Source organism: Tympanuchus pallidicinctus, unplaced genomic scaffold, assembly GCF_026119805.1.
Source record: "Tympanuchus pallidicinctus isolate F22 unplaced genomic scaffold, pur_lepc_1.0 scaffold8, whole genome shotgun sequence".
Lineage (NCBI taxonomy): Eukaryota > Metazoa > Chordata > Aves > Galliformes > Phasianidae > Tympanuchus > Tympanuchus pallidicinctus.
Window position 1 is genome coordinate 52,183,798 of NW_026294802.1, and position 27,595 is coordinate 52,211,392.

The window sequence follows — 27,595 nt, forward strand, 5'->3', positions numbered from 1 at the left end:
GTCAGCCCCTGCTCCACTGGCATCATTTGCTCCCCTGTTCCCCTCTTCCTTTTTAGGGGCTGTGAAACTCCCTACCCTGCTTGGCCAGAGCTGAGCAGGGCTGTGCTATGGGGATACTCACCCAGCTTACACTCAGCCTCTGAGCACAGTTTGCTAGAATTTAGGACAGGGAGGGAGGAAGGAAAGAAATCTTACATGAGGTCAGTGTATCCAGCCATGCATGAACAGAGGCAGCAGAGGCAGGCTCACCACATCAGCACAGTGCCTGGGAGCCTCTTTGGGGGCTCCAAGTGCTCCTAGGCATGCGTGGTGCCTGTAGCCAGGAAGGGACCAAGCACAACTCCCAGCCTCATCCAATTTGTTCATTCCTGGGCTGACAGAGCACAAGAAGAAGCAGGCTGTTTCTTCCCACAGCTTCTCTGAGAGCATTTCATTTCCCTCAGCTCTGCAAGTAGCCCTACAAAGCAGAACACATCCTGGTCAGACCGCTCCACACATTCACATCAGGTTCAGCATCACTATTTTCTAATGGTTCTGCTTTTAAGGGTATACATTATTACACAATGGAGAAAGCAGTGAGAAACCATCACGATATGCTGGGATCCATTGTCCAGAATGAAACAGGATTTTTGGTACCCACAGCACTTGCCCAACTGGCTGAACTGAGTGCTGAGCAGAACCACATGTGAGCTACGAGCTCAGCCTCTGTGCTCTGCACGTCACCTCCCAAGTCTGAGCAAAAGGAGTTGCTGTGCACAGTGATAATTACTCCCTGCACACTGGCCTACAGCTCATTAGAAGTTTGTTAATGTTTGCAGTTTGCTGAATAGTGTTTTTCATTGTTGCCTTCTCCAATGAGGTGCTGACTATAAGGCAGGTTCTGATGGTGATGTTTCCCAGATGTTAATTTGGGCACAGTGGGCTGGCTGCATGAAGTGAAAAGGGGTTTTGATGTGCAGCTTCACACCACAGGAGAAAACACTCTTGAACTGAGAACACTGTACGGGGGTCAAGGGGCTGCCACATTGGTGTTAACTGCTCTCCTCCATCTGAAAAACCAAAGCTTCCTTTCTGCCTCCAAGTAAAAGCCTACATCTGGGCTGACAGCTGCTTGTCTGTCATAGAAATGTAGGGACTCATTCCTGGGGTCTTGGATGGAGACTGTCTTACCATGAAATGGTCTCTGCTCCCACAGTTGGGTGGGAGGAATAAGGAATCTCTCATCTCGGAATGCATTGTGCAGATCCACGCAGGATATCATAACCCCACAGCACCAAATTCCTTGGGTTCAGTGGAAAAACACCGCAGAAGGAACAGTAGAGGTGTAACCAACCCAGCTTCACCTCTACATTTTCAAACACACCGGGGCAAGGACGAGGTGCAGCAAAACTGACATCTCTCCTGTCTTCTTCCAGGTGCAAATGCAACCTCCACGCTAACCTGTGCACCTTCAAGGAGGGCAGCCTCCAGTGCGAGTGTGAGCACAACACCACAGGGCAGGACTGTGGCAAGTGCAAGAAGAACTTTCGCTCCAGGTCTTGGCGAGCAGGATCCTACCTGCCCCTCCCCAACGGCTCCCCCAATGCATGTAAGTAACCTGCACCTCAGCCTGCACAATGCCCATGGATGGGAGCAAGCTCTCATCTCCTCCTCCATCTCAAAGCAGTGCAGGGCACTCAGCTTTCAGAAGGGAAGCGAGGATTTACCTGTGGTGCACAGAGAAATGAGAACAGATCTGGGTGGGCACGAAGGGGATCTGTTGGTGGGTGGTAGGTCAGTGGTGAGTCCAAGGACGACTCCATTTAGACCTGTACAAATACGGTCCAAAGCAAAGGTTTGTGGCTTTGTAGCAATGCACATTACTGTCCCTTGGAGAAAATTATTTGGCCACAGTAGAGCCTTGGCTTTCCCATAGCCCGTGAGCCTAGTGAAGCCGGCTGCAGGAGCTGCACAGCAGCTATCTTGGCTGATTTCTGGATCCTGTTCTGTGTGTGTCGGCGTCACAGGCAGCGCTGAGAGCTGCAGTCCCTCTGCTCAGCTCCAGTCTCATCCGATTGCTGCAGCGACACAGTGACAGGAGTGAAGGTGCGCAGATTAGAGAAAGGATGTCTACCCACCATCCTTCAGCCAGGGAATTGGGGCAGGAAACATCACAGATGGGCCACTTTCTTCTGGGTTTCCATCCAGTCCACATCAACAGACTTGTTTTAAATGTCACACAGCCACAGTAGCCCCTTCGGCCTTTCAAACAGAAGCTTTGAGCATTACCAAAGAGAATCTTTTCCCTCCCTCCCCCCAATTTTTTGAAAGATTTATGTGCTTTAAGATGATCAAAGCTGAAATCCAGGCTCCGAAGGCCGTGACGGGAATGTTTTGTGTGTGCCAGGGATGGTAGACGAGCAGGTTCTTTGAAAGGGAACGAGCTTGTCAGCTACCACCAAGCGGCTGCATCGCTTCAAAGGAGACTGGGAAAGTTTCTGGTGTTGACAGGCACAGACATGCTGTTCTCTCCTTTTCCCTCCCCTCTGTTCCTTGTGTCTCTTCCTATCTCTTTTTCTCTTCTTCTCTTGTTTCTCCCATTCATCTCTCTCCCCATCTGTCAATCAGTCTTCCTTCTTTCCCCCCATCTCTCTGTTGCTTCCTCCTCCTCCTCCATCACCATCCTCTTCCTCTGCAAGAGGAACTGTTCTCCACAGCCCTCTCCTCTTGGAAGCCTTCCACCAGTGGTCCCCTGCTCTGTGTTTGTGCCAAGCTGAGGCTTTCCATGCCTTCGGGTGGCAGATTTGAATCTCATGGCTTTGCAGCCCCCTATGGGAAGGGCACTGAAACTCTCCCTCTGAGGACTGCCTGGATGCTACAAACTGGTCCAGACCCTGCAATCCACACTTAGCACAGGGAACCTCACAAGATGCGCTTGTCCTTCACTGGGCATCAATGGTAGGTCAAGGTTAACAGAAAACCTTTCAGCCAGGACCAAGATGGCTTTTCTACGCCATGAGAAAGGTGTGTGCTATCAGACCCTGGACAATCTCCTCTGTGCTTTGACAAGAACAGCTTTTAAGATGATGCATCAGACATATTTGACTACGAGCAAGGCCCCTGCCAACTAATGGCTGTTTGGTCTCTGTGCACCTGTTTGATCTCCTGCTCCCAGTGACCTGTTTCTCCTTGTTTTTTTCCAGGTGCAGCTGTAGGCTCAGCCGTTGGCAGTAAGTAAAAACGTAACTGAAACGCTGGCATTTAACCCCTCGGTGCATGCTCCTTGTGGATGTCACTAGGAAAAAAAGAAATATGGTTGTTTTCTGTCCATTATCATTTTTCCAGGCAATAAGTCTCCCCTAATTGCTCCTCATTTTCTGTCCTGTCAAAGAGTCTTATATTTTCTTCCTCTGACTTCAGCAGCCTCATTTTGCCTCTTCCTCTGGCATGGTTTCCCCCCATGAGGTTCGTTAGAATGGCAGCCGGAAAGGAAATAAAAAAAGACTCTACAGAAACACCACTGCTCGCTGTGAACTTTTCCCCCCAGTGTTGCAGACTTTTGCTCTAAGAAGGAGCTGGGTTTGAATTATTTGGCACAGCATCCAGGCTGGGTCACCTTGGGCTACCTATAGAAAAATGCACACACAGTGTGTATACATCTGTATGTCCACGTGTGTGTCCATGAACATATGTCTGCAAAGAGTCTGCAGCAAAGAGTGGAGAGCTCAGCAGGGATTTCTCTTGAAAGATTAAGAGGAATAATAGGAATAATAGGAGTCCTTATTTAACAAAGCTGGAGGTAGTTTGGTATCAAACAGCCCTGAGTCTGGGGGAAGCAGTAGCTTGGCTCTGAGTTTCGTGGCTCAGAATTGCCCTCCAGAAGAAACAAATCATAGAGCTGAATGAATATTGAGCTCTTCAGTTTGCAGGCAAGTGGAAAGAACTGGAGGAGAAGTGGTTTCAGATAACTTCAAATACAATTAAGAAAAATGCACCTAACTGAAAGCTGGATAATAGTTTTTTTTTTCTGGGTAAATGAACCCTATTTAGAGTAATTTGATTTTAAATTTTCAAATAGAAACTAAAAGTCTCCCTTAAGTAATTTAGGATTAAAAAAAAAAATTAAAAAAAAGCTTTACAAATCCAAAACGTTCTTTGCTTTTCTGATCAGAAACATTTTGGCAACCCTTCTTCCCCTTTACGCAGCCTGGCATTCTCAGCTCTGCATTTGTTTCACTGGAAAATGTTTCCCATCAAAATTTTCTGCCAGGATGAAGCTGGGGGTGTGCTTAGAGCAATGTGCAGAAAGCAGACAGGAGGGATTTGTATCCAAGGCCAGTTAAGGAGAGATTATTTAGCCCGCATAGGAGACTAGAAGTGACCTAAATTAAGTATTTAAACTAGCTCAGGGCTATTATGAAATTAAGCACAATAATCTGCATGAAGCAGTGGGACAAACAAGGACACGAGGGCAGCAGGTGTAAGTTAAGCAGGAATTTGTGTTCCACATGTTATTTCGGTCCCGGCCGTTGTGGCAGGCAATGGGCATCACAGCCAGCACCGTGCTGAAGCCAGGACAGCAGTTCCTTTGCCCTGGTGAGTGGAAGATGCCGGTGGGAAGGAACAAATGGCGGTGGGACAGGTTGATGTCGCTGGTGCTGAGCAGATTTGGGGTGCTGGGAGGAAGCTGTGCTGGTGTGGGCACAGCTCTGCCATCTGGCACGGGGAAGGCAGCAAGCAGGAGACCATCCTGCTCTCTCCTCTGCACAGGGCGTGCTTTCTTTTCCTCTTTTCAAGTTTAATTGGCAATTAGTTTATGATAGAGCTGTAAGTATTTAAGCTAATATCAGCGCCAACAGGGTAAGCTGATAGAGCCACAGCCTCCTGCCCTGCACGCACGCGCTCCCAGCGTCACAGCCTTAATCCACAGAAACCTCCCAGTGCCCCAGTTGGAACCGTGCTGGGAAATCAGCCATCAGCTCAGCCCATGGGGTGCAGAGAACCCTTCTGTGCCCTGCAGTAAGTGCCTCCCACCTCTTCTCTTTGATAGCGTTTGAGCGACCGCAGCGGGTTACCACTGCAAAAACCACCACTGCAAAAACCACCACTGCAAAACCCATCCCCACCACCACCACCACAACCACAACCACCACCAGCACCCCCCTTCCTGCCTCCACCACCACCCAACCAGGTGGGTGCCATCTTCCTGCACTCCTCTTTTTGCCTTCTTCTCACCCTGGCTCCTCTGGTGATGCTGGAGAATGCGTGAGGAGTGCTGTGGGTTTTCTGTGCTCTAGGATGATACGGGGACATGGATAAAAATCAGCCTGACAGGTTCACATCCCTCAGTCTCTGAGCAGACCTGGTTTGCTCTGCCCCTATCCAGTCCCAAGGCACTGGGAGCAGGTGCCATGTTTCCTCCAACCATGAAGCCAACAGTTACAGATCCACCTTGAAGCCCAAGACCATGCAATGGGTTGACATCCCCCTCTCTTACCATCAGGGCAGCAGGAAGAAGCCAGGACTGGATGCAGGGAAGCAACTTTTCCCTATTTTTCCTCCTTTTTCTTTCTTTTCCCCCTAAAAGTCACAATGGGAGAGGACTGTGCTCACCTTCCTTCCCCCAGGGGACTGGCTCTGCCTTCACTGGCTCTCCAAATCCTGCCGCAAGTCCCATCTCAAGGGCTGAGCTGCAGGCTGGCTGCCTGCTCAAGGGCAAGCGTTCAGAGAGAACTGGCACACACCAACAATCCCAAAGCAGCTCTGCACAAATAAAGGGCAGAGAATGGAGCTCGCACACGCCTATAACACCCCTTCCTAATTTCTGCAATCACCCCATGGAGGAAAACTTTTGTGCTTTCTCCTGGGGTTCCTCCTCCCCTCCCCTGCGAACAAGGAGACGTCATTTTCACTTTTCTTTTGGAAATGAGCAGATAAAACTTAACAGCAGGACTTTTTTTTTTAAGCTTCTCATGGGGGAATTAGACACGCATTCCTCCCATTGCCATGCTTTCTGGGCCTGATATTTCCCAGGAGGACGATTTACACCCACAGTATGTTAGTAACAGTCTGTCTGGGGGAGCTGCCAGAAGCCAGTCAAAGGGATGAGGAAACTTGATTACATGTTTATGAATATATAGCTGTATTCAGGGAGGTACCCTGCTTGGGAAGCTGGGGGTTTATCTCCGATTTCCACGGACTCTGGGTAATCTCCTGCTCTGTTCAAAAGCACTCCTGTGACCCACAGTATGCGTGGGGAGGTGGTTGGCCACCCAGTGCTCCCATCCCCACTATGTCCACAATGGGGGGAACCACCTCTCCACCACACACTTGGGGTCACCTGATTTTTATCCATGCTCACTCGCAGCAATATTTTAGGCCTGTTTTGTTATTGTTTGTTTTTCTCAAGTGCTACGTGTACGTGAGTGGTGTATTTAGTGCCTATCTCACATATGATTTCTGATGAGTGTCGTCCATCTGGGGTGGGGCAGGGAGGCAACAGTGCAGTGTTGGGGATGAAGGGCCAAGCTGCTCTGAATAACCTGGACAGCATCCTGCATTCGGGGGTTATCCCTTCTCCCTGGATAGAATCAATGCCCTCATAGCATTTTCACATCACCCCTTAGCACCAGGTAATAAGTAAACAGAGAAATGTAAACCGTGGAACAGCCACCACATCTCTGCCTCTACAGGGGCAGGGCTGAGCTGATCACCTCCATCCAAGCCCTGGTTTGTTTTTCTGCACCGCCAGGTCCCACCCCAGAACTGTGTCTGTGATGTAGAATCAAAGCAAAGCCCAATCCTAATTTGTTTCAGAGCTTAGGAGAGTAGAGTTTGCCCCCATTTCCTACCTTTGTGCAGGAAAGGAGATTCAGGCTGGGGTTTTGCAGCTCTCATGGTCCCTTCATAGAGGGAGTCTGGTCTCCTGCCTCCAGAGATGTCTAGAGATAATCTTCCCACTCCAGCCCTGCAAAATGTAAAGTACTTCTTTAAATACCACAAGGGGCTCAGAGTGGAACTCACCTGCACCTCAGGGAAAACATCTCATTAAAGAAAAAACATCTCCGCTTACAGGAGACGCAATAACCCCGAGATGGGCAACAATCCCAAGTGGGATACTCTGTCACTGCCTCTCTCCTCAATTTTAGAAGCATGAAACAAATTCCTCCTTACTTAAAAGTCAGCTCAGACAGACATTAATATCCCCCCCAGGTCCCTGTCCCATCGCTGTGTTGTTTCGCCCTCTAACATACACGCTGTTTTTTCACCCTCTGAATTTCTGCTTCCCACCATAAGCAAGCATCATCAGACCCGCCTCTGAGCCCGCTGCCTCTGAGCCCGTGAAAGAGAAGGAGGAAAAAACAGGTATTTCCAGCCGTACTGATGTGTTCTCCCTTCTCCTCCATCCCTCCTCACGCTGGGATAGCAGGCAGGCATGTAGACTAGAGGGGTAGATCAGAGTTGGGTTGACTCTGGGGTGCAGACAGCAGCTTCCTTCGGCTGCTCGTGGTGCTTTCTGTGGTCAAGGAGGAGCCGTGCTCATGTTCTTGGGATGCTTTTGTGCCCGTTGTGTGGTGAGAGGGGAAAGGAGTGTGTCCAAGGACAGGGGCTGTGGTCTGAGCGTAGTGGGGTCTGCCAAAACAGGCAGAACAGTTACCCCAAGGAGGATGAATTGAGTGCCAATCTCCCTTGCCTTCTGCAGTTTTGTTATTTCTAAGTCTTCCCCAGAGCCTGTCAAATCTGCCTTGCCTTTAGTTACATTTTCCCCCGCATTCAAAATAAGCAAAAGGAGCTTTTTGTAGGTTTTTGGGGTTTTTTTTCCCCTTTTCCTGCTTCATTTTCCGATTGGTTTGTAACCCAGCAGTGCCAATTCGCTTCTGGGACAAACAGAACCAACCTAAGCTTTGGTTTGGGTTTTACCAACTCCCTGGTGCTGGACAAACACATCCTATGCCCTTCTCTCCCAGATGCTCATGCACCTGGGGAAAGACAAGGGCTTCTCAAGGTCCTTCCCCTGTACTTCCGCACTGTTTCAAACATCTCTTCCCCCAGTGTGTTTTTCTACAAAGAAGGGCTCCTTGGTTCACTTCCTGCTGCCTCATCAGAAACCCACCAAGACCTGGGGTTGCCACCAGAGCCATAGAAGCCCCAGCAGGACGTGCCTGGGGCTCCCGTTGGTGTGGAGCGGGTTTGGGTGAAGCACCTCTCTCCCACTCCCGAAATGTAAAGCTGTCCATTAATGTCACAGAGCTACAAGGGAAAAGTTCTCAGGATAATGAGCATTAATAATTTCCCTGGCTCTGCACACGCGATGTGAGTGGAGGTGTATGCGAATGACTAAAAAGCAAAATGCCTCCAGGGCTGTTTTTTATTGTGACTCTAATTAAACCCTTGCCAATTTGCACAGGGCTTTTTTCATACTCTCCTTTAACAGCATATTAATATCAATTGGTTTCCACTTCCCAGCTGAAAAGGACAATGTCTATCACCTTCTCTTGGAGCTCATCATTTAGGAAAAAGATATATTCTTTTTTATTCTGCATTGTTTATGATCCCCTTGACGAGGCTGGGAAATCACATTTCTCTCCTACTCGGGTTTGTCCTTTGAAACTTGGCAAGGATCAAGGAATTTTTTTTTCCCTCCTCCTCCTTATGTTACCCAATTGGAGCCTGAAATTAATAATGTGGCTTTTAAATTTGCATTCCTCGATTTGTTTTCTAGCAAACCTAAAGATTGTTACCACTGTCGAGGAGACAGAGAGGGGCATGGAAGCAGAGGGGTTGAAAGCGTGCAGAGAAATCAAAACTAGGGATCTATAAATGTCCTGCTGCTTTAATTTCCCTGCAGGGGCTTGCAAATTCTGTAACTGCTATTTCCAAGGAAAGAGCAGAGCCTGAAGCAGGGCCGAGTTTGCAGCAGAAATCAGGACTTGGTGCCTCCAACGTAGGATATTCCTCTGCAAACACACAAAACTCAAGCAGTGCTTTCAGAAGGGCTGAGAACCGACAGCTCGGAGCACTGCTTCCCTCCTATCCTCTGCACTGCAACGTGGGGAGGTTAGCTGCCAAATCCCACCTGAGGCACAAAAACCTGTGCTCACAGCCACAGGGCCAGCTTTTGTCCTCCAGCGCAACGCAAAGCTCCCAGCTGGTTCCCAGCTCCCCCAGCACAGCTCCTAACACAGCTCTCTGTCTGATTGCTGCCAGGCTATCCCGGCCTGTCGGCGGCCGCCCCGCTGCAGGTGGGCTCTCCCCCAGCCAAGGCTGGGGCAGCAGAAGGTAGGAGACACACGGCTGAGCCGGGTCCTGCCAGCCAATCCCTGCTCCCACCGCTTCCCTTCGTAGCTCTGCGTATCTTCTTTCCATGCATCTCTCTCTTCCTCCCGCCTGGGAAAAGCTGGGGGTTCATCTGTGCCCTACATGCAGCTGGTAATCTGGTGAGGCTGGATTGAGCCTCAGGGTTTAGTCGCATACATGAAAGATGAGGATGATAAGTGGTAGAAGAGATTGTTCTCGGCTTGCTGCCGGGGTGAACAGAGAGGATCATGGAAATCCTGTTGTCTCCTGAGACCAGAATAACTTTGTAAACAGATAGGCTTGTGTCGTTTATAGCATAGATGCCTTCTTACATATTTCCTCGCTTCAGGTCTCCCACGTGTCTGCCTACGGTGAGCTATGAAGCTCCTGGTGGGAGCCCTGGGAGGCTGTTGGGGCTGCAGTGCCTCCTCCTCAGGGCTCCCACTGACACATGCTTTGGCAGCTGCTGGCGGGGCTCACTGCCCTTTTCCAGCTGAGAAGCCTGCAGCAATCTCCCCCATAGACATCAGCATCCCTTCCAGTGCAGAATGTAACAGCAGCTGGAGCCGGGCCAGGACACAACCCAGCATCTGCTCATAGTAAATGGGGGACAGAAAGTGCTGGAATTCAGGCTTGTTTGAACTGTGTGCTTTTGGGCTTGTCTCTAACCTCACAGAGAGAAAAAATTGTATTTGAAATAGCAATAAGATAGGCCAACGCCATTTGCACCAATGCCAGGTGATGCTGACAGTCTGTACTGGACAATGGGGACTTCTGAGTCTTGGCAGAGGTCTGCTTTTCTCCATGCTTCATGCAATGCAGTGACCACACGTCAACACTCATCTGTCCAGCAGCTCCCCTTAAGAGTAGCTTTTAGAAGACCAATTTCCAGGAGATTTTGTCTCCTATCCATGCCCCATTGTATCCTCAACCACACATGGCTCCACCAACCCACCCTTGATACCTGAATAGAGCTTCCAGTGTCCTTTTCTCTCCTTTTTAAGAAAGCAAGTGCAAGACCTGTATTAAATCTGATGTTCTCTCTAACTGATGCCACCTTAAGCTGTTCAGAGCCCAACAAAAGTAGCAGCACCTGAACCCAAGCTGAAGCCACCAGACCCTCCCAAGAACATTCGAGGTAAGGCCCTTTCCCAGAGATGGAGCAGGTCTGTTTTCTCCCTCATTGCCCACAGTCTGGGGACATTATGCCCATCCTCAGCATGCCCAGCATTGTGCAATCCATTCTGCCACTCATAGTTGAGATCAGCTCAGTTCTGCTCATTCCACCCCATAGAAGTTTTTCTGAATGCCCTTTTGGGGTTGGCAGATGTGGATGGGTGGGACAAACTAGAGAAATCAGGAGTCAGTTTCCTTGTACTCCATTCCTTGAGAGATCATTTGCCTTTTCCACACTTGGAGAACGTGGAAGATAAAATGGGGGTACCACAAGCACCAACTCAGCCATGGGCAGCCACTTCTGGTGGATCAGCTACCATCCAGCCCAGCACAGCAGGCATGGGGGGCTCTGTATCTCCACCTCAGCATTCAGATCTATTTTATCATCTCATGTAGCAGCTCTGAAGAACAAAGCAGGGCGCATAGCACACTCTGCAGGCAAGAGGCATGGGAAGAAGTCAGGTAGGTGCTGGGATGGGCAAGAGGGCTGGAGCAGCCTGGGTTCTGCAGGATTCTGTGCTTTATACCACCTCCGTAGCTTTTGTGCTCTTAGCTGTGGTCCTAGCTGCTTTTTGAGGGTGGTGAGGGGCTGTCTGCATGGCCGTCATCAAAACAAGGCCACAGACAGGAGCTCTTTATACCTGTAGATCCTCAGCCTGGCAAAGCCAATCCCATGTGTAAGCAGGGGACGCGTGGATGGCTCCTTCTGCCCAGCGCTCGGCTCTGTGCATTGCAATACTGCCGTGCATGGAATTTTTCATGCATCAAACTTTGAGGAGGGGAGAAGAAGAGGAGAAATGTAGCAGCTACCAGCTGTCTGGTGCAGAAATAGCTTTCAATGCTGCCAGCACGGTGTTCCTGACTTGGCTCATCATTGTTCTCATAGCAGAGATGCTCGCAGTAGTGTAGGACGCAAAGTGGTGCGGAGCACTGAGAAAAAGCCTGTCTCTGATTTTCCCTAAGCATCCTCAAAGAACTCAAAACTCATCCGGCTCCAACCAGACACCGGCCCGGTGGCTCCTATTGAAACATATAAAGGTAAGAGGAGGGAGTGAGGATTTTCAGGGCTCCCAGTCCTCGAAAGAGCTGCAGCCTCAGACACGGAGAAGATGGGGAGGGTTTGCTCTCTGTAAGATCACACACCTCGGGTGAAATACTGCTTGTGAACTGCAGCAGCAGAACCACGTGAGCTGGAGTTCTTTGGTTATCGATCAGGCAGGCAGTGGTTGTTTCACAGAGGGTCTCAGCTCCTACTCACGCAGCTGCAAACCATGGGGAAACCTCTGCCACGCTCCACCCTCCCTGATCTTCATTTCATTGGCATGAATCTCTTCCTCCAGCCCCACATGCATGCATGCCCATGCTTCCCTGCCATCATTCTGCCATGCTGGAATGTTTAATGTGGGAGCCTGGACCCAAACCCCTGATCTGAACCCACCTCCACCTCTCCAGCACTGGAGAAGCTCAGATCTGCCCAACACCACCCCTGCTCACGTTGTCTCCTGCCAGCTGGCTGAGACATCTCCTGAGCAGGATGACTGTGCCACTGAGCAGCCAAGAACCCTCCCCTCCTCTTGTGTTGTCCTCTTCAACTCCCAGAAAGATTCATTATCCTGAACACAGCACTACAGTACTGCAAGGTGATCACCATCCCACGTCACAGTAATAAAAAGCAAACACAAGAAGCAAATAATTAAGTTCTTCCAGCTAGAAATTAAACCCAGGTGGTTGTTTTTCAACATACACCCACAGCTGAGAAAGGTCAGCGCAGCACAGTGAGGACAGGAGCAACACTCTGTTCAGCAATGGCAGCTCTGTGCCACACCAGGCAGTGCTGGGCCATCTCCCCATGCCCACCTCCCTTGGAAAAAGCCCACACAAGCCGTGCATCCTAGCACATGCTCATTTTAAGCTATAACACACTCAGCCAGAACTGAGAGTCATCATGCTTCACAATAGGCACTGCCTGGGGAAGTACTACAGCAAAGGCCATGCTAAGAAGGGACACATGAGAAAAAGGCCAGAGAAGCAGCCAGGGCTTACCTGCATATGCATCAGGTTCCACACATCCAGGCTTTTCCATCACCTCTCTGCCAGCCCAACTCCTCCTTGTCACCACCAGGCAGAGCACAATCTTCCCCAGAGCTCTGCGTGCCCCTGCATAGCCCCATGCCTCTCCCTTCTTCAAAACATCAAGCTGGGCTCTACTGATTAACAAGGCAGCTCTTTAATTAACACCTGACAGCACTCCACAGCCCACTGGCTGCTCCTGTAATTATGCATTTCCCCGAAGAGCTGTGTCCTGGGGCTGGCTCCTGCCTGTGTACCCTGCAGGGACAAACCATCCTGGCCCCACTCTGAGCAAAGACCTCCAACCCAACCCCCATGCAGCAGTGAGGTACAGCCCCCACTGCAAGCACTCAGCCCCACAGGCAGCAACCATTGCATTTTGTTGGAGCAAAAGGCTTCCCCACGGCCCACTTCTCTCTTTCTTCCTCTCTGCAGACTGTGAGTGCTACGGCCACTCCAACCGCTGCAGCTACATCGACTTCCTGAACGTGGTGACCTGTGTGAGCTGCAAGCACAACACGCGGGGCCAGCACTGCCAGCACTGTCGCCTGGGCTTCTACCGCAACAGCTCGGCAGAGCTGGACGATGAGAATGTATGCATAGGTGAGCACTCATGCTGCCTCAGGAGCAGCACTGGGCCTGGGACCTCGTGCTGTGAGGGCAGCGTGTCCACTGGGATGCTCTCAGAGGACAGCAGCTCTTAGGGTCTTGCAATCCACCAAGCCCAAAATAATATCTGTGGGCACCAAAGCCCAAATAATCTTTCCAATTGGGTTCAGATGCATTGCTGTAGCAGGGGCTGCCCATGGTGAGGGTGGTCTCAGGCAGACACGCGCGCCCTCAAGGCCAGCCCACGGCACGTAACCAGGCCTTTCCAAAGTCCCCAGCCCCTCCATGGGGGGACGAGGAGGCGCAAAGCCTGCGGGCAGGGTGAGGATTCACAGCGTTGTCTTCATGGCCAGAATGTAACTGCAATCAGATCGGCTCCCTGCACGACCGCTGCAACGAGACCGGCTACTGTGAATGCAAGGAAGGAGCCACGGGGCCAAAGTGTGATGACTGCCTGCCCAACTACTACTGGAGACAGGGCTGCTTCCGTGAGTAATCGGCAGCACTGCGGGCAGCCTCCCCGTCAGGGCACAGAGATGGGAGGTGGGCATAGACATGGGGGGAGCTCCAATGAAGAGGGAATCTCCTATGAGAAAGGGATCTCCAATGTGGGGGGATCTCCGGTGAAGGAAGGGGCGTCCCATGAGGGGTGGCACTTCCAGAGAGGTGGAGATCTCCAACAAGGAGCGTGCCTCCTGCCCACCCCATGGTAGGGGGTGAGCTTGGTCATTCCTGACAAATCCAAAGCAGCTTTGAAGTCTGCAGCCCCAGATCTGTTCCTCTGGTGCAGGGACTGGTCTCACTCTGTAAGGGTTTGATGACGGAGCCCTTCGGAGCCAAAGCAGAAAACCAAAACCTTTCTGGTTCCTGCTGCATCCGAGGGGTTTCACGCCCAGCAGCACAACCCCCACCGCCATCCCTCCCTCCCTACAGCCAACGTCTGTGATGACGAGCTCCTGCTCTGCCAGAACGGCGGCACCTGCTACCAGAACCAGCGCTGCATCTGCCCCGTGGGCTTCAAGGGAGTCCTGTGCCAGCAGTCACGGTGCGAAGCTGACAAAAAGGACTGTGATGGTGCCTCCAGCACGCGGGCTGCCATCAGCACCATTGTCCTCAGCGTGCTGGGCCTGCAGCTGCGTGGCTGGGCTGACCTCTGAGGCCGGCAGGAGGGAGCCCAGCCGAGGCACAGCACCGAGGGTCCAGGGAGTGCAAGGCAATGGTGGATCTTCCCACCAGTTCCTCTGCCTTCCTTCACGCTAAGACTTGCACAATGTCTTTCAGCCACTTTTCAAGCAGCTGAAAAGCAGGGCTGACTCCTGACCACGGAACCACACGGGGCGGCTGCAGCACAGAGCTGATGGCTGAGCAGCGACGCAGGGACTGCAGCAGAGCCACGCAGATACGGCCGTCCTTCCTTCCCCGCTCCGCACAGGGCGACCCGGGGCCCTGGTGCCACAGTGCCGCAATCCAAGCGAGAATCTTTTCTTTTTTTAATGATTTATTTACTTTGGTAGAGGTTGGGGTGTTCTTTTTCTTCCCTCCCTCTTAGTGTCCCGTTGCAAAAAAGCCTCTCGTGATAACATCAGAGTCCTGCAACACCACAGGGAGGGGAAGGGAGGGAGGGAAGAGGGGACTCTGCTCCATCCTGCTGTGTAGCCCCGCCGCCAGCCGGGCCTGGCTGCTCACATACCGTTGCCTACAGCTCTAGTTGCTGCATTGATTTTGTATCTCATTGCCGGGTTTTGTTTTCTTGCACTTACAGAGAACACAGGGGCCATCAGGTGTACGGAGCGCGAGGAGGGCAGTGTCTTATCCACACATTTCCGTATAGTGTACGGTTCAAATCCTCTTTTTTTTTTTTTTTGGTAGAGACTTATTTTTGTTTGAAGTAAATGTTATAAAGGAGCCACAAGTTAAAGGGACATTTTGCCATGAGCGTTTGATTATGGTGTATCCTCCTACAGTAAAGCAACTATCAATTGCTGCTTGATTGCCACGTTTTCCTTTCTGTGTGCACAGTTAATTACAGGTAAAAACTTATTTTTTTGATTCATAACGTCCTCTTGTGTTTTCTGAGTCACTGGCAAGGTGCACCAACAGTGAGGGAAAAGGGAGGGAGAGACGTTGCTTCACCACTGAGAGCCGTTAATTATTTCTCCTAATTACTTTGCTGAACTTAGGTTGCACCACTAGCTGTAGACAATGAACGATATATTAAGCCCCAGCCTCATGGAAATGCCATTTCCAAATGAGCCTGCAGCTGAAGAATGCTGGGCAGCCCAGGGGTGGTTCTCCAGGGGATCTCAGCTGCCCTGCCTCCCATGCCATCCCCCAGAGATGGGGCCATGCTGCACCTTGGCAGAAGGAGCCCTTCAGTTAAGCGCCTGGGTCTGCAGTGTTGAGATTCTCATAGAGAATCAGCGTGGAGGAAGCAACATACAGTCAAGCACGTCAAAGACAGCGACAAGAAATAAGGGGATCAGCATCAACACAACTTTAATTGCATCGTATCCAAAGCCATACCGAGCAAAGAAATTTGGTGCCTGTTTCGAAGAGCACCACAGAGGTAGGTCACAGGACTCAGTTAATCTACTACAGAAGCAAGGAGGGTCAAATTCACCCTGCTGAGATCTGATCTCTGAGGGAGTGGGCTGACACAAGCATTTCCTCCCTTTAATGCAGCCGTTTGCTGTCTGTTGCCATTGACACTTTGCTCTTTCCTTATACTTTCTTACTGAGATATATTTCAAATCCTTATGTGTTACTGTTCTTGCAAGTAATAGCACAGAACAGGCCATAACAAGATCAAGGTCTCTAATGACATTTCTGGAAGGTGAAGCACACATTCTCCTTTCCCTGCACTAGTGTTTTTCTCTAGCAAATTAGATTAAGCAATGGAAAATCTGCTGTTTCACAAAGCCATATCCCAGGCGAACTGCAGCCAGCAGATTCTCTGCAAAAGCACACTTAGGAGAGGCAGGTGGGAACATGCCAAGCAACAGCAGCACTGAATTCCCACAGAAAACAACCACAGAAGAGCACAACAAAGCTCAGAACAGCCAAGAGTACTGAGGGTGATGTACCAGTAAACCAAGCTCTTATGAGGGGCTGAGGAGTTTGGATTGTTTGATCGGGTGCTGTTTGTTGGGGTTTCTTTGTTTTCAAGACAAAACATCCCCAGCTTCCTAAGTCCATTCCAGAGATGGTCCCACCTCCCCGTGAACCCCAAATACTGTGGTGTTCAGTCCCTAGGCCTCTTCAAGCAAAGCCTGATGAACTGCATGCATAAGTAGAAACTTGCAGTGCTAATCCTCCTGTAGCTGTATCCTGTGCAGCTGCGTCCTGTATCAAAGGACACCTGAGAAACACTGAAGGCGGTGGGCAGGGCAAGAAAACCAAGAAACAAAACAAGTCCACTCAATAGAGCTAGAAGAGGGAGTTGTGGTTGCAGACTGGGCAGTAGACGGCACATTCAAGCTCCTCCATGAAGCCAGCCCCACTCGGTGCAGCTCCAGGTACTGCTTCACCAGCCCAGTTGCATTGGAAAAGTTACAATCACAAAACAGAAACCCCTGCAAGACAAGAAAATAAAATCACTCTCACAAAACCTGGCATTTAAGAGAATAATGTAAATTTACAGAGAGCTTCAGCACTGCAAACCCATTAGCTTGACATTTGTTAGCACACAGGTGTTTATACCAAGAGAATCAAGCATTATTGAAATCATACAGAAAGAAACCAGCACAGCAAGTACCTGCAGACCTGAAAGTTCTTCTTAAGACGGAGATGTCTGTGCATTAATGGAGAAGCTGTCCAATGAGCTCGATGCCTCACTAGTAGAAGGGTGAGCTGACAGGCACTTCTCCTTCCAAGGAAAGCCACTTGTGCTCTTTCAAGAGATTTTCACGTCAGCAGCCAGCATTTGATTCCTTTAAAAAAGTTTTTAGATTACACTCCTGTCTGCAAAAAGGTGACCTCTTCAAACAGTACAAGCAGAGCTTTTGATTTTACTTGTTTACCTCAAATTCTTCTTTAACTGTTGAAAGCACTGAAATCCATGCAGTCAAAAGCCCCAGACAACAAAAACTGCCTGATGTGATGGAGGACAGACCCAGCTGTAGAGAGGTCTACAGCACTTGGGCTTCATGCACATTTACATGCTCACCAAACAGACGTGTGACACCTCCATGTGAGCTGGACACAGAAATGAAAGAAATCCTGCCTATAGGAATTTACCAGGTGTGCTGGTTCTCCATTGGTTTCACTTTAAAGATGGGGAGCTCTCATCTCTGAGAGTGATTTGTGACCCTACCAGGCCAGTGGAAAAGCAATCCATTAGTGGCAGAAAGTGCCAACAATCTCACCAACCATTTTTATTCCATAATCAGCTTCCATGAAGCATCCCAAATAAATTTAAGGAGGGAGCTGAGCCGTGTTGTCAGAAATAAGAGCAGATCTGGGTTCTGAAGAGATTTCCATCGCCATCTTCTCAGCACTCCTGGCAGAGATTTGGGGCGTTCAGCCACTGTCGTGCAGAAATCACACACTGATTTCAGATGCAGAGAAGAGCTTCAGACTGTCCTAAGGGCTCCCTTTATCATTTTGATTCTCTAGGTGTCATAACAAGTTTCTCTGCAGGGTGAGACGTGTGAGGAAAGCCTAAAGATAACCTGTTTTTGCCACACTGCTGTTTTCTCCTGGCCTACAACACAACCGAGGTCCAGGAGCTCCACCCCACTCCATGCAATTTCAGGGATTAAAGTAAAGAGATGGGAAGCACTTTGTAGCCAAGAAAGGAGGTCTTGCTTGGTGAAGCAGTGAAATCAGAACAAAACAGAGTAGCCTGTCAGGCTGTACAACCAGGTTTTCTGCTCTTTCTTTGTATTGAATGTACTCAGCCTACCTTCGTTTTCATTTCTACCATCATTTGCGTGGGAGCTGGTGGCAAATTAGTCGAGGCCTCAGCAATCAGGCACATGTGGCCAAGAGGTCTCATGTATCAGCATCGTTCAACATACAGCTCTGCTTAGCTTACATTTATTTGTATTAAAGAATAACGCATTTGGCTCCTTCCCAAGCATCTTAAAGACAAGAAAGGAGACCTAATATACGACTTGGGAATGGACTCGTTGTGGCAAGAGACTGTATTATATTGTTAACATTATAAATTCCATTTACAATACAGCAGCCATTTCATCCATCATTTATTCATGTAGACTGGAGAGAACGCCTTGCATTTTTAGGACCACAGTTCTGCTTACTCTTGGTGTTGTCACAGTCCATAGGCTGTGAATAAAGAACCCACCTCTAGCCGTTGGCTGTTGGCCACTTCTCTCCATTCTACAGGCAAAAAGTAAACTGCAACACCTCACCACCCTTCAGTAACTGCAAAAATAGTCTCTTAAATCATTGGGTTTCCATGTTATTTTTTGGATCTCACCTGAGGCTAACAATGTTTAAACTCATTCAGTGTTTGGAAGCTGCCAGTTTTTCTGGGCACAGCTGTCTCCCAACTCATGTGCCTTCATTTACTGGATGCTAATTAAGCACAGCTCATCTGTGAGCCAGTACTGTAACCCCTCACACCTCACCAGCACTGAAACGTAAACGTAGACAAGAGACTGGGAAGAGATGCTGATGTTTTTGGGTCTTGCTTCGGCCTCCCCCTCAGCAGCACCGCACTGCTCCCATGATTACTGCCCACATCACAGATATCACCTGCTCTCAGCATTACTCAGCCATATTTGCCTCTGCTGCCACACCAAGCAGCATAAAGCCCCGCAGTGTTTTATCCAGAGTGTGATAATGCTCCAGCAAACTGCCTGCCTTCCTCTGATGGGTTGGCAGGTAGCTGTAGGTACAGCTAGCAAAGGCATCCTTCCATGAACACCAACTGCACTCTGCATGTGCAGTGATACACAGGTAAGAATTGAACAGGAAAGTCCTAGGTTGGATATCATCAGTATAGATACAGCCGTGGTTTGGAGCAATGGCATGGAGTTACACTTCACCTCTACTGGAGAGGCTGCTTTATGTACAAGCAAAGGAATTAGCAAGACAGAAACCTTTGAAAACAGCCCTGTGCTCACACAAGGGATTTTCCCTTCTCTATGGAGTCAAGGACCAATAGCATCACACCAGGAACTTCTTTGCACTGAGAATTCAGCTGCCAAGCACACAGTTTCATTCCAGATATATCCTTAATGGCACAGACTGACAACGGGAGGAAAAGCTTCTGCTGAAAGATGAACAGTTTGGGGGGCTGGACTTGATGATCTCTTGAGGTTTCTTCCAACCTCTGCAATTCTGTGATGCTGTGAATTTATATCAGACAAAAATAAACCTAGTTTTAAATAAGAAAAATGCCTCAGCCACTGACCACACCTCAAAGATGATTTATGGAAGAATACAAATTATAAAATTACATGGCTTACATGCGTACATAATACAAGAAAAAAGGCAACGTTAAAACAAAATTCCTTCCAGCATGGAGTAAGTACAATTCCAGAAGAAAACATGCTCTGAAATGCAGAATGCTAAAGCAGAAAGAAAACAAGCAGAGAAGCCTTAAGAGAAAATTCCCTTGACAAACTTCTATTTAATGGCCAGAAAAGCATCCTCTCATTCACACTGTTGCCAGCTTTGTTTTATTTACAGAAAGACAGACTTCACAGCTTCCACAGCTATAGGGTCTTTCAGCAGCTTGCAGAACAGTAGCCTTTTTAATGTGTGAAAAAACAGAAGACAGGTCAACACAGCCCTGGCAAGTAGAGCCAAAGGGTTTAAAAGACAAAGGTATTTTAAGTGTTCCTGTTGACTTAGAGGGAGAATCCATCCCTGTGTGCCATCTGTAACATGGGAGTGGCAGAACTGCCCAGTTCAGAGCAGTAAAACAAGCAGCCTTCGTTTTCACACAATGTGCAACATGGAGGAAGAGTGACAGCAGTGGTAGAAGTGCACAGTGCTGAGAAAAGGTCGGGGTTCACTGCAACAGTTAAGATTGCAACACGGAGAATGACTGAAGCTGAACACCATGCATACTCTGCTTTCACTTCACAGGCATCCCAAAGGACAGAATTCTCCTGTTATCTTAAATATAGCACAATGAACAGGACAGGCACAGTGACTAACAGTCTCCCAAAACCCCTACAATGCAGTTGTTGCTACTAAAGCACATTTTACTGAGCTTGGATACATCAAGCGTGCAAGCTATCCCAGCATCAATCACCACTGAACTGCTACTCCCTTTTGTTCAGTAAGACTTGTGTGTCACTGCACTGGATCACACACACCACTCTGGCAGTGGGATGAAAGAACAAAGGTAGCACTGATCACTGCAATCAATGTGTCAGGGCAGAAACAGAAACAAGATGATGGTTAAACTCTGGCCAGAGAAATCCAGCAGCTCATTTGCTCAGGAAAAGCCATGGACATTTTGGAACCAAAAGCATCCCCACTTACTGGTTATAAGTGCATGGTTTTCAGAACTTCACCCTACCAGGACCTGCCCCCAACCATGTGACAATGCTTCCATTTCAGGTGCAAGATTCACTTACCAGAGCTCACTCACAAAGATAACATTTGTTTCTTTGTAGGTCTCAGATCTCATCAGGCCCCAGCAGTCACAGCACAAACAGCCCTTCTCAAGTCAGAGTTAGAAAGGGATGGCACGATACCAACCTGGTTCATAAAGCACTGAATTTGAACACAAGAGCCTGGAGATAGCAAGCTGGCTTGCAGGCAAAACCCCTACCTCAAGTTACTGCAGCAAGGTGCCAAGCTCTTGGGCAGAAGCATGCAAGACTACCTCCATGCAAATCCGCATGCATAGCAAACGTTACTGTTCACTTGCTTAAGACAGACACAGCGTATTCCAGAAGAATTAATACTTCATTCTTAAGAGAAATAATTCCACTTTTATTGTGAAATGTTAATGATGACAGGATGCTTTCTTAAAAATAGGTATTTCTTCCCCCCTGCAACCTCATTTTACTGGTTACTTCTTCATCGACACAGTGAAAAGAATCCAGTAATAACACTTAGAATGAACGCTTCTCCTTTTTTATCTCTGGATCTCCAAGAGCAACATACAAAGAAACTTAAGTGTCATTATCAGTAAGTGTTAACTAGATCTCTGACTCAGATTCCACAGTCCTGTTGATTATTCATCACAAGGACTCACTGGGTTCAAACAGACCTCCCAGGCTTTAATCTGCAGTTTGTACTGCCACTGCAAGAGGAAAAGGATCCCAGCTGACAAAGCAGCAAGAGCAAAACTCAAGGCACATCTATATAAACGAAAGCTCTTCTGTTCCTATAAAAACAGACAATAAAATACACAAAATAAGTAGAATTCTCTTCATTCAACCAACGTATATCTGCCTTCAGCCTTCCCTGAGGCAGTAGTGGAACACGAGGAAGACTCATCGTTACCACGTTACCAACACTCACGCTTTTCTATTAAATAAATTAGACTTACTGGTACAAAAGGAAAACAGTCTGGCTGTTTTTTTGTTTGTTTGTTTCTTCCTCTTTTTTGTTTTGGACAGGTTAGGTCTGGGTTGTTTTTTTTTTTTGTTTATTTTATACTTTGCTCTTGTTCTTCATTAAAAAAAAATCACGTAGCTAAGAAATCTGCATTTGCACAAGGAAATGAGAAGTTATGTTTGCCCAATTAAATCTTAAAATAATTTTGCATACTGTACAAATATACAACATTTACAACCTTAACTTCCTAGATGACAAAATTCACTGCCATTCCAAGTAATGCAACTCTCCAACTTCTCTCTTCAAAAGCTCTCAACTGCCAGATACACAGTCCCTTTTGTAACTCGAGACATTTCAAATGATGGATCTTCTGACAGTAGCAGTATTACTATAAGAGAGTTCCAGGTGCACTAAATATTTTAAAATATTTCTTTGTTAGATAGAAACCTGGGAATAGAGTCTCAGTAACGAGCCAACACTGAAGTACCGAAGTCAGTGAGAGGTCCTTCTTCGCTTGGCACTGTTGGAATCTATGCTCACTGATGACGACTCTGATGTTCTCCTCATTGAAGTACGTGGGTCTTTGTTCCACTTACTGCCACTACACTGACCTCGTTCACTGCTGGCTGTTGAATGGTGTTCTGGCAATGGAGCTCTCCTGTCGCCCTCTAGTTTAGCTGCATAAGGCAATGTGGAAGGCACCTCACACTGGCCCTTTGCTTGTTGGTGCTTCCTAGAAGGCTCCGTTCTGGAAATCAGGTCCCTGGCAGCTGAGGACACATCCAGACGCAGCTGCAGCGTTGATTCTCGACTGCTCTGGGCTGACTGACTGCTGTGTTTTGGGTCCTGCTCCTTCCCTTTAGCTTCAGTTCTGCTGGCCATACTTGCCAGCCTTGGGTCACGTGGTTTCTCTTTATCTACAGGGAGTGCTGCTGCCTCCACTGGTGCAGAGATGCTGGCTCTCCGGGAGTCTGCAACCTGAGTTCCCTGTGGCTGCTGGGACATTCTGCTTCCCTGTGGCACTGCATGGCCAGGACCAGCAGCAAGTTCCCGTGGTCTGCTGGCCTCCCTTGGATTTGCAGGCTCACCCACCTTCCTGCCAGAAGTCGCCTCTGCCAGAGGAGCTTTCGTTGTCCCTGCTTTGGTGGGAAGCTGGCACAGAGGATTCTGTGGCGCTGGTTTGAGCTTCAGAATCTTAAGGGCATCTTTCTTGTAGCTTTTGTCTGATGTCTTGATAATTGCACCTCTTCTCTGAGCGTCCTGAATCAACTTGTTCCAGTCTTTATTCTCCTTAATGGTAAAGAAGAAAAAAAAAAAACCCACACCAAAAGAAAACATTTATCAGAAGGAAAACAACACATGGCCAGAGGTTTTAGAGGATACAAAACCCCTTTAATCAAGGTACCTGACAACCGTAACGGAAACCACATAATGTTCCTTCTGGAATAGAAGGATCTAAACTTTCACTGGCGAAACAGCAGTAGGCACTCTGGCTGCTGTAACACAGGGAAGGTTACTTTCAGCAATCTGAACTACTCTTTAAGTGGTAATTTCTGTATCTATGAAGGCCTAGAGTTATTTCCAGTGTGAAATGTGGGTCTAATGCCCCCTAGTGATGTAGCTAACCCCCCTACCAATGGAAAAAGAATAAAAACCAAAAGCAATAAGACCAAGTCTATTCAAGAGTATTTCTGCACATTTCATAGGATCTTTATGACCCTCCCCCCCCCAGATATGCATATCTGTTTCAGAAACATTTGTTTCAAAAAATACCATCAGATAGTATCCTCAGACACCACATGGCTATACAGAGTAGTGTAAAACAATCTGAACATCAGGGGAATGTTTGGGGGTGTTTTGCAGTTTTTAATCTTTCCTTGCTCTAGAATCCTATGACAACTGCATTAAGTGGAAGAACAGTAAGGATCAAGAAGGAAAGTATCTCTGCCATCGTTGTATCTTGTCTATCTTTGAAGTCTCTGTTCTTCAATTGTAGAGCCCTGTGTTATAATTTAGGTACTGAAAATACTGACTCAACCTAAAAGGGTAGATTACTATCATTTGATTAGCACTGTACCTACCATGAGTGTTTTCAGTCTTCCAAGGATGAAGAGGCTGAATCTGGCTCGGGTAATTGTAACATTCAAACGCTGAAGACTTGCCAGAAACCTAGGAGACATGACAGAATGAAGCTCCTGAAGACTTCTTGGAAGAGACTTAAAAGTGGTAAGGAAATATTCAGTTACTGTGAAACGAAGACAACAGAAACAGCCCTTGACCCACTCGCAGATGCCATGGCACAGCCCTGCTCTACATGAAGGGCTTCAGATGAATTGCTTTTCCTTCTTTCTCCACTGACGCCTTGCAGGGAATTCCAGTCCTTTCCACCTCTTACCATCAATGTTTCCTTTCTTAGTGCAAATCCCCTCTTAATGCCAACTACTGCTTCCTTAAATGTTCCTCAAAGAACAGAAGTCATCAACCTCACTTCACCTATCAAGACTTTAAGCTTCTTTTTGACTTGAACTGAAATAGATTAATAATATTTGGCACGATTAACGGAAAAAATTTCTACTGAAATGCTGAACATTTCAACATTTTATTTTAAAGGTGAAGTGCACTGGCAGAATATGAAGGAAAACCTGCTATATCATGCTTCGAGATCAGAAAAGCACAACCCTTGCAAAAGAAAATATTCATGTTGCAAGCATGAGATCACCTAGCCTGCGTCCGTGGGTTCACAAACCAAGGTGCTGAAACCTACAAATAAACGTTAAGTGTATTCTTGAATGCTGATTTCTGTTAGGGCTTCTTCCCCAGCAAATCTTCAGAGTGGAAGAAAACAAAAACACCTCTCAGTTACGAAACTTACATTCCTCCTCTAACGAAGAAGTTCCCAAAATGCACAGCTTATTCTGTATTAACAAAGTTTGCAATTCAAAGACAAGCCTCTGCACAACTTAATTTGAACAGACCCAGCATCAGTGCCCAATAGCGCGGTGATGAACAGCAGGTCTACAATACCTGCAGTAAAGACTGCAAAAGTCACAGAACCACAGCAGACGATTTGGCCACTGAGTGAAAAAGGACAGAAGCAGGGGAGCAGATCCAACAGCACAGATGATACAGATCTACACGTCTTAAAGAAGCAAAAAAAAGTGGTCTTGAAAGAGCATCTCAGTCTTAACAGCATTTAAAAGTGGAAGATGACAAGCACTTTGGTCTGAGGAAAGGAAAAAAATCCTTTCACTGTTGTGTCTTGTGAGATTTTTTTCCTCCTTTTGCAAGGTACTTTCAGAGCAAATTTAATGCTGGACGAGCAACCTTGGAGACCAAAATACTTTGCTCAGCTAAGAGATCAGCAGTAATGGTGATGGCAAACTTTCCCAGCACATCTTGCCAATGACACTTGACTTTGTAACAGAGATGTCCAACTCATCAGTACATGCAGCTTTTAAGGCACACCACTGCCAAAGTTTTATTATGTAAATCTCCAGCACAGTGTTGCAAAGTTTTGTTCTAAAAGAACAGATAGAGGTTATGTCCCAGGCCAGCCAGAAGTACTGGCAGGTTCCAGCTGCCTTCAGTCTCCAATCTCAATCAACTAGATTAAGACACCTTCAGAAAGCATCACTGTTTAACACAATTTGGGTCTTTTATCCTTCCCAAAGCAGCACAGGTCAACACAATTAGAAGCCCTTAAGCTAACAAGTAGGAAATTAGTACCAGAAAAGCATAAACAGCTTAGTGAAACCTGGTGTGTGGAAACAAAGGATTTCTGTTTATGTGAACAGCTTTCCCATAGATTAATTTAAAAGCTAATGAACTAGAAGGCAGCACACTACTGCCATTTCTAAATTGAAGCAATCAGTTAGCTACGGAGAATATTATTAAAGTAAATTAAAGTAAATTAACAACTGTGTAACTGTTGTCTGGAGGGACAAACAGTGCACCTGGCATTCAGTTCCTTCTGCTTCAGACTGGAAAAAACCTACATAAACTATCAAATCTGCAAGCTTAATTCAAGACTTTCTGCATATCAACGTAGGCATGCTGCTCTACAAATCAAAGATACAGCTGCTCTGCATGATGTGCCCAAACTACGTACAGGTTGGCAGTGCTTTTACAGACAGAATGCTGTATTAATAACGATAGTGACAAAAAATGTTAAATCACAATACAGAGTGAAAGCTAAAAGCAAAGTCCTGCCGTGTGCTAAGGAGCCTGCCAAAACTAAGCAACAACAGGCTAAAGCAGACACGTGCATTCATCAGCATATAAAACAGAACATACTTAAGTGTTTTCCACACCCCATTTGGGGGGGGATGTCAAACCACCAACATCAATTCACGCAGATGGCTTTTCATCTGCTAGCTATGGTGACATGTTCTCTAATCATGTCTCTTACTGATAATGTTTAAAATGTAATGACAATATCTGGAGTGTTACTGGAAAGGAGGCTTGCAAATCACTGGAGATGGACGTACCCAATGGAGCCTTTGGAGCTGTGTGCCCGGACACACGTCACTATGATGCAATCCTTCTCTCGTCCCTGAAATGCATCCACTGTATCCACTTCTCCTGGGCTGTCAAAGAAAATATTAATCAAGCCATTAAGTTGTTAGTTGGATTTTTAAGCAACACACTGATGCAAGCAGCCTAGGCTATCCAGAATGATCAGCTGTCAGAACTATTCAAGCTTAGTTTCTGCTTCTGAACTTGAAAAGATTCAGTGTATGAATATAAAGCAAAATTTCCTTTTTTGAGGCCAAGATCACTGCTAAAAAGCTGTTCAGTTCCACATCACTTGGAATTTTAGATTTTCTTTCAAGTCAGCTACACTCAGAACAGCAATATAATCAAAGCACACAGACAAGCAATAACTAAGAAATGGTACAAAGAGACCACATTTGTTTTAAGAGAAAGGGTTGGTAACATCCTTTTTTAAAAGCATTACCAAGGGCACATCTTGGCAGTACACACAGAAATCTTAAAGTTTTTGCTGTGATTTTAAGAGGATAATCAAGGGACTAATACACAAGAGCCACTTCCCATTTGAAACATCATGGTTTATTTACCTGTTATTCTTGAACACTCTGTCGAGTTCCTCTTGAATTTTCTTTTTCTGTGCACTGTAAGGTGTAATTATTCCAATGCGACGAAGACCTAGATCCTTCCTTTTTTCTTTAATTGTTTTAATTATTTCTAACACCAGTTTCACTTCTTGGGGATTACTGAAAGAGCTGAACAAGAAATGGAGGAAATGTTAAAAAAACAAACAAACATTTGACAGCTTCTGAATTCAACAGTTCAGCCAAATTGGAAGTGGAATTGCAATTCAACGACCCCCTTGGAACTTTCAGAGCTTCCTTCATACAGATGTTCAAAGACCTCTACAAGCAGGCCCTGACAAGGTACTAACAATGAGAAATGTTAACCATGAAAGGCTACACTTCATGCTCCCTTGAAATTACATAGCTTTGCTTTCCTCAGCACACACAAAAGGGAGGACTGAGCCTGCCATCTTCTGGTCTTACCTCAGCATGCAGCTGTGAAGAAAAAGTAACTGATTAAAAATAAATAAAATACATCAGAAACTCAAACCACCTCCTGAGTTAGCATAAACTGTAAGAATTCACTGGCATCTAGCAGACAGTCACAACAGGATTAAAACTATATTCAGGTAAGTAAATAAACCCCACTACCACTACCAATCAACACCTGCTTCCAGCAGAATTCTTCCCATAAATCAAACCAAGTTGAAAACGCAGTTCTGGGTGCTTAATGCATACTGGCAAACATTACAGGAAAGAACACAACCCGTTGGCTGGTAACTGATTCTCAGCACGTGTACCATTGGGCAGAGTGGATGCAGGACTTACTCTTTGTCACGCTCCTCACGGCCATCTCCTACATCAAAAACAAGATAGGGCTGGAATGGCCACTCCGAAGAACATCTGTTCTCTTCTGTTGCTCT

General features: G+C 47.3%; 2 protein-coding genes across 9 annotated transcripts in view; one reads left to right on the forward strand and one right to left on the reverse strand.

The window, feature by feature from the left end:
- Positions 1–15,180, forward strand: part of NTNG2 (netrin G2) — a 39,331-nt gene extending 24,151 nt beyond the window's left edge. Inside the window, exons 4-13 of one of the 4 annotated variants that reach the window (XM_052667478.1) lie at positions 1,416–1,588; positions 3,183–3,209; positions 5,030–5,170; positions 7,276–7,344; positions 10,340–10,414; positions 10,849–10,914; positions 11,416–11,490; positions 12,958–13,125; positions 13,485–13,619; positions 14,065–15,180. In XM_052667478.1, the coding sequence (XP_052523438.1) occupies positions 1,416–1,588; positions 3,183–3,209; positions 5,030–5,170; positions 7,276–7,344; positions 10,340–10,414; positions 10,849–10,914; positions 11,416–11,490; positions 12,958–13,125; positions 13,485–13,619; positions 14,065–14,288 (1,153 nt within the window). In that variant the 3' untranslated portion in view covers positions 14,289–15,180. The remainder of the gene's footprint in view (positions 1–1,415; positions 1,589–3,182; positions 3,210–5,029; positions 5,171–7,275; positions 7,345–10,339; positions 10,415–10,848; positions 10,915–11,415; positions 11,491–12,957; positions 13,126–13,484; positions 13,620–14,064) is intronic. The other 3 variants (XM_052667479.1, XM_052667480.1, XM_052667482.1) reach the window with 3 other exon arrangements.
- Positions 15,181–21,024: 5,844 nt separating this feature from the next.
- The window catches only part of SETX (senataxin), a 29,320-nt gene continuing 22,749 nt past the window's right edge, over positions 21,025–27,595 (reverse strand). For all 5 annotated transcript variants that reach the window (XM_052667474.1, XM_052667476.1, XM_052667473.1 and 2 more), the window contains 5 exons: positions 27,501–27,593; positions 26,697–26,861; positions 26,106–26,204; positions 23,700–23,787; positions 21,025–22,908 (listed from right to left, as the gene is read on the reverse strand). In XM_052667474.1, coding sequence (XP_052523434.1) covers positions 22,111–22,908; positions 23,700–23,787; positions 26,106–26,204; positions 26,697–26,861; positions 27,501–27,593 — 1,243 coding nt within the window. In that variant the 3' untranslated portion in view covers positions 21,025–22,110. The remainder of the gene's footprint in view (positions 22,909–23,699; positions 23,788–26,105; positions 26,205–26,696; positions 26,862–27,500; positions 27,594–27,595) is intronic.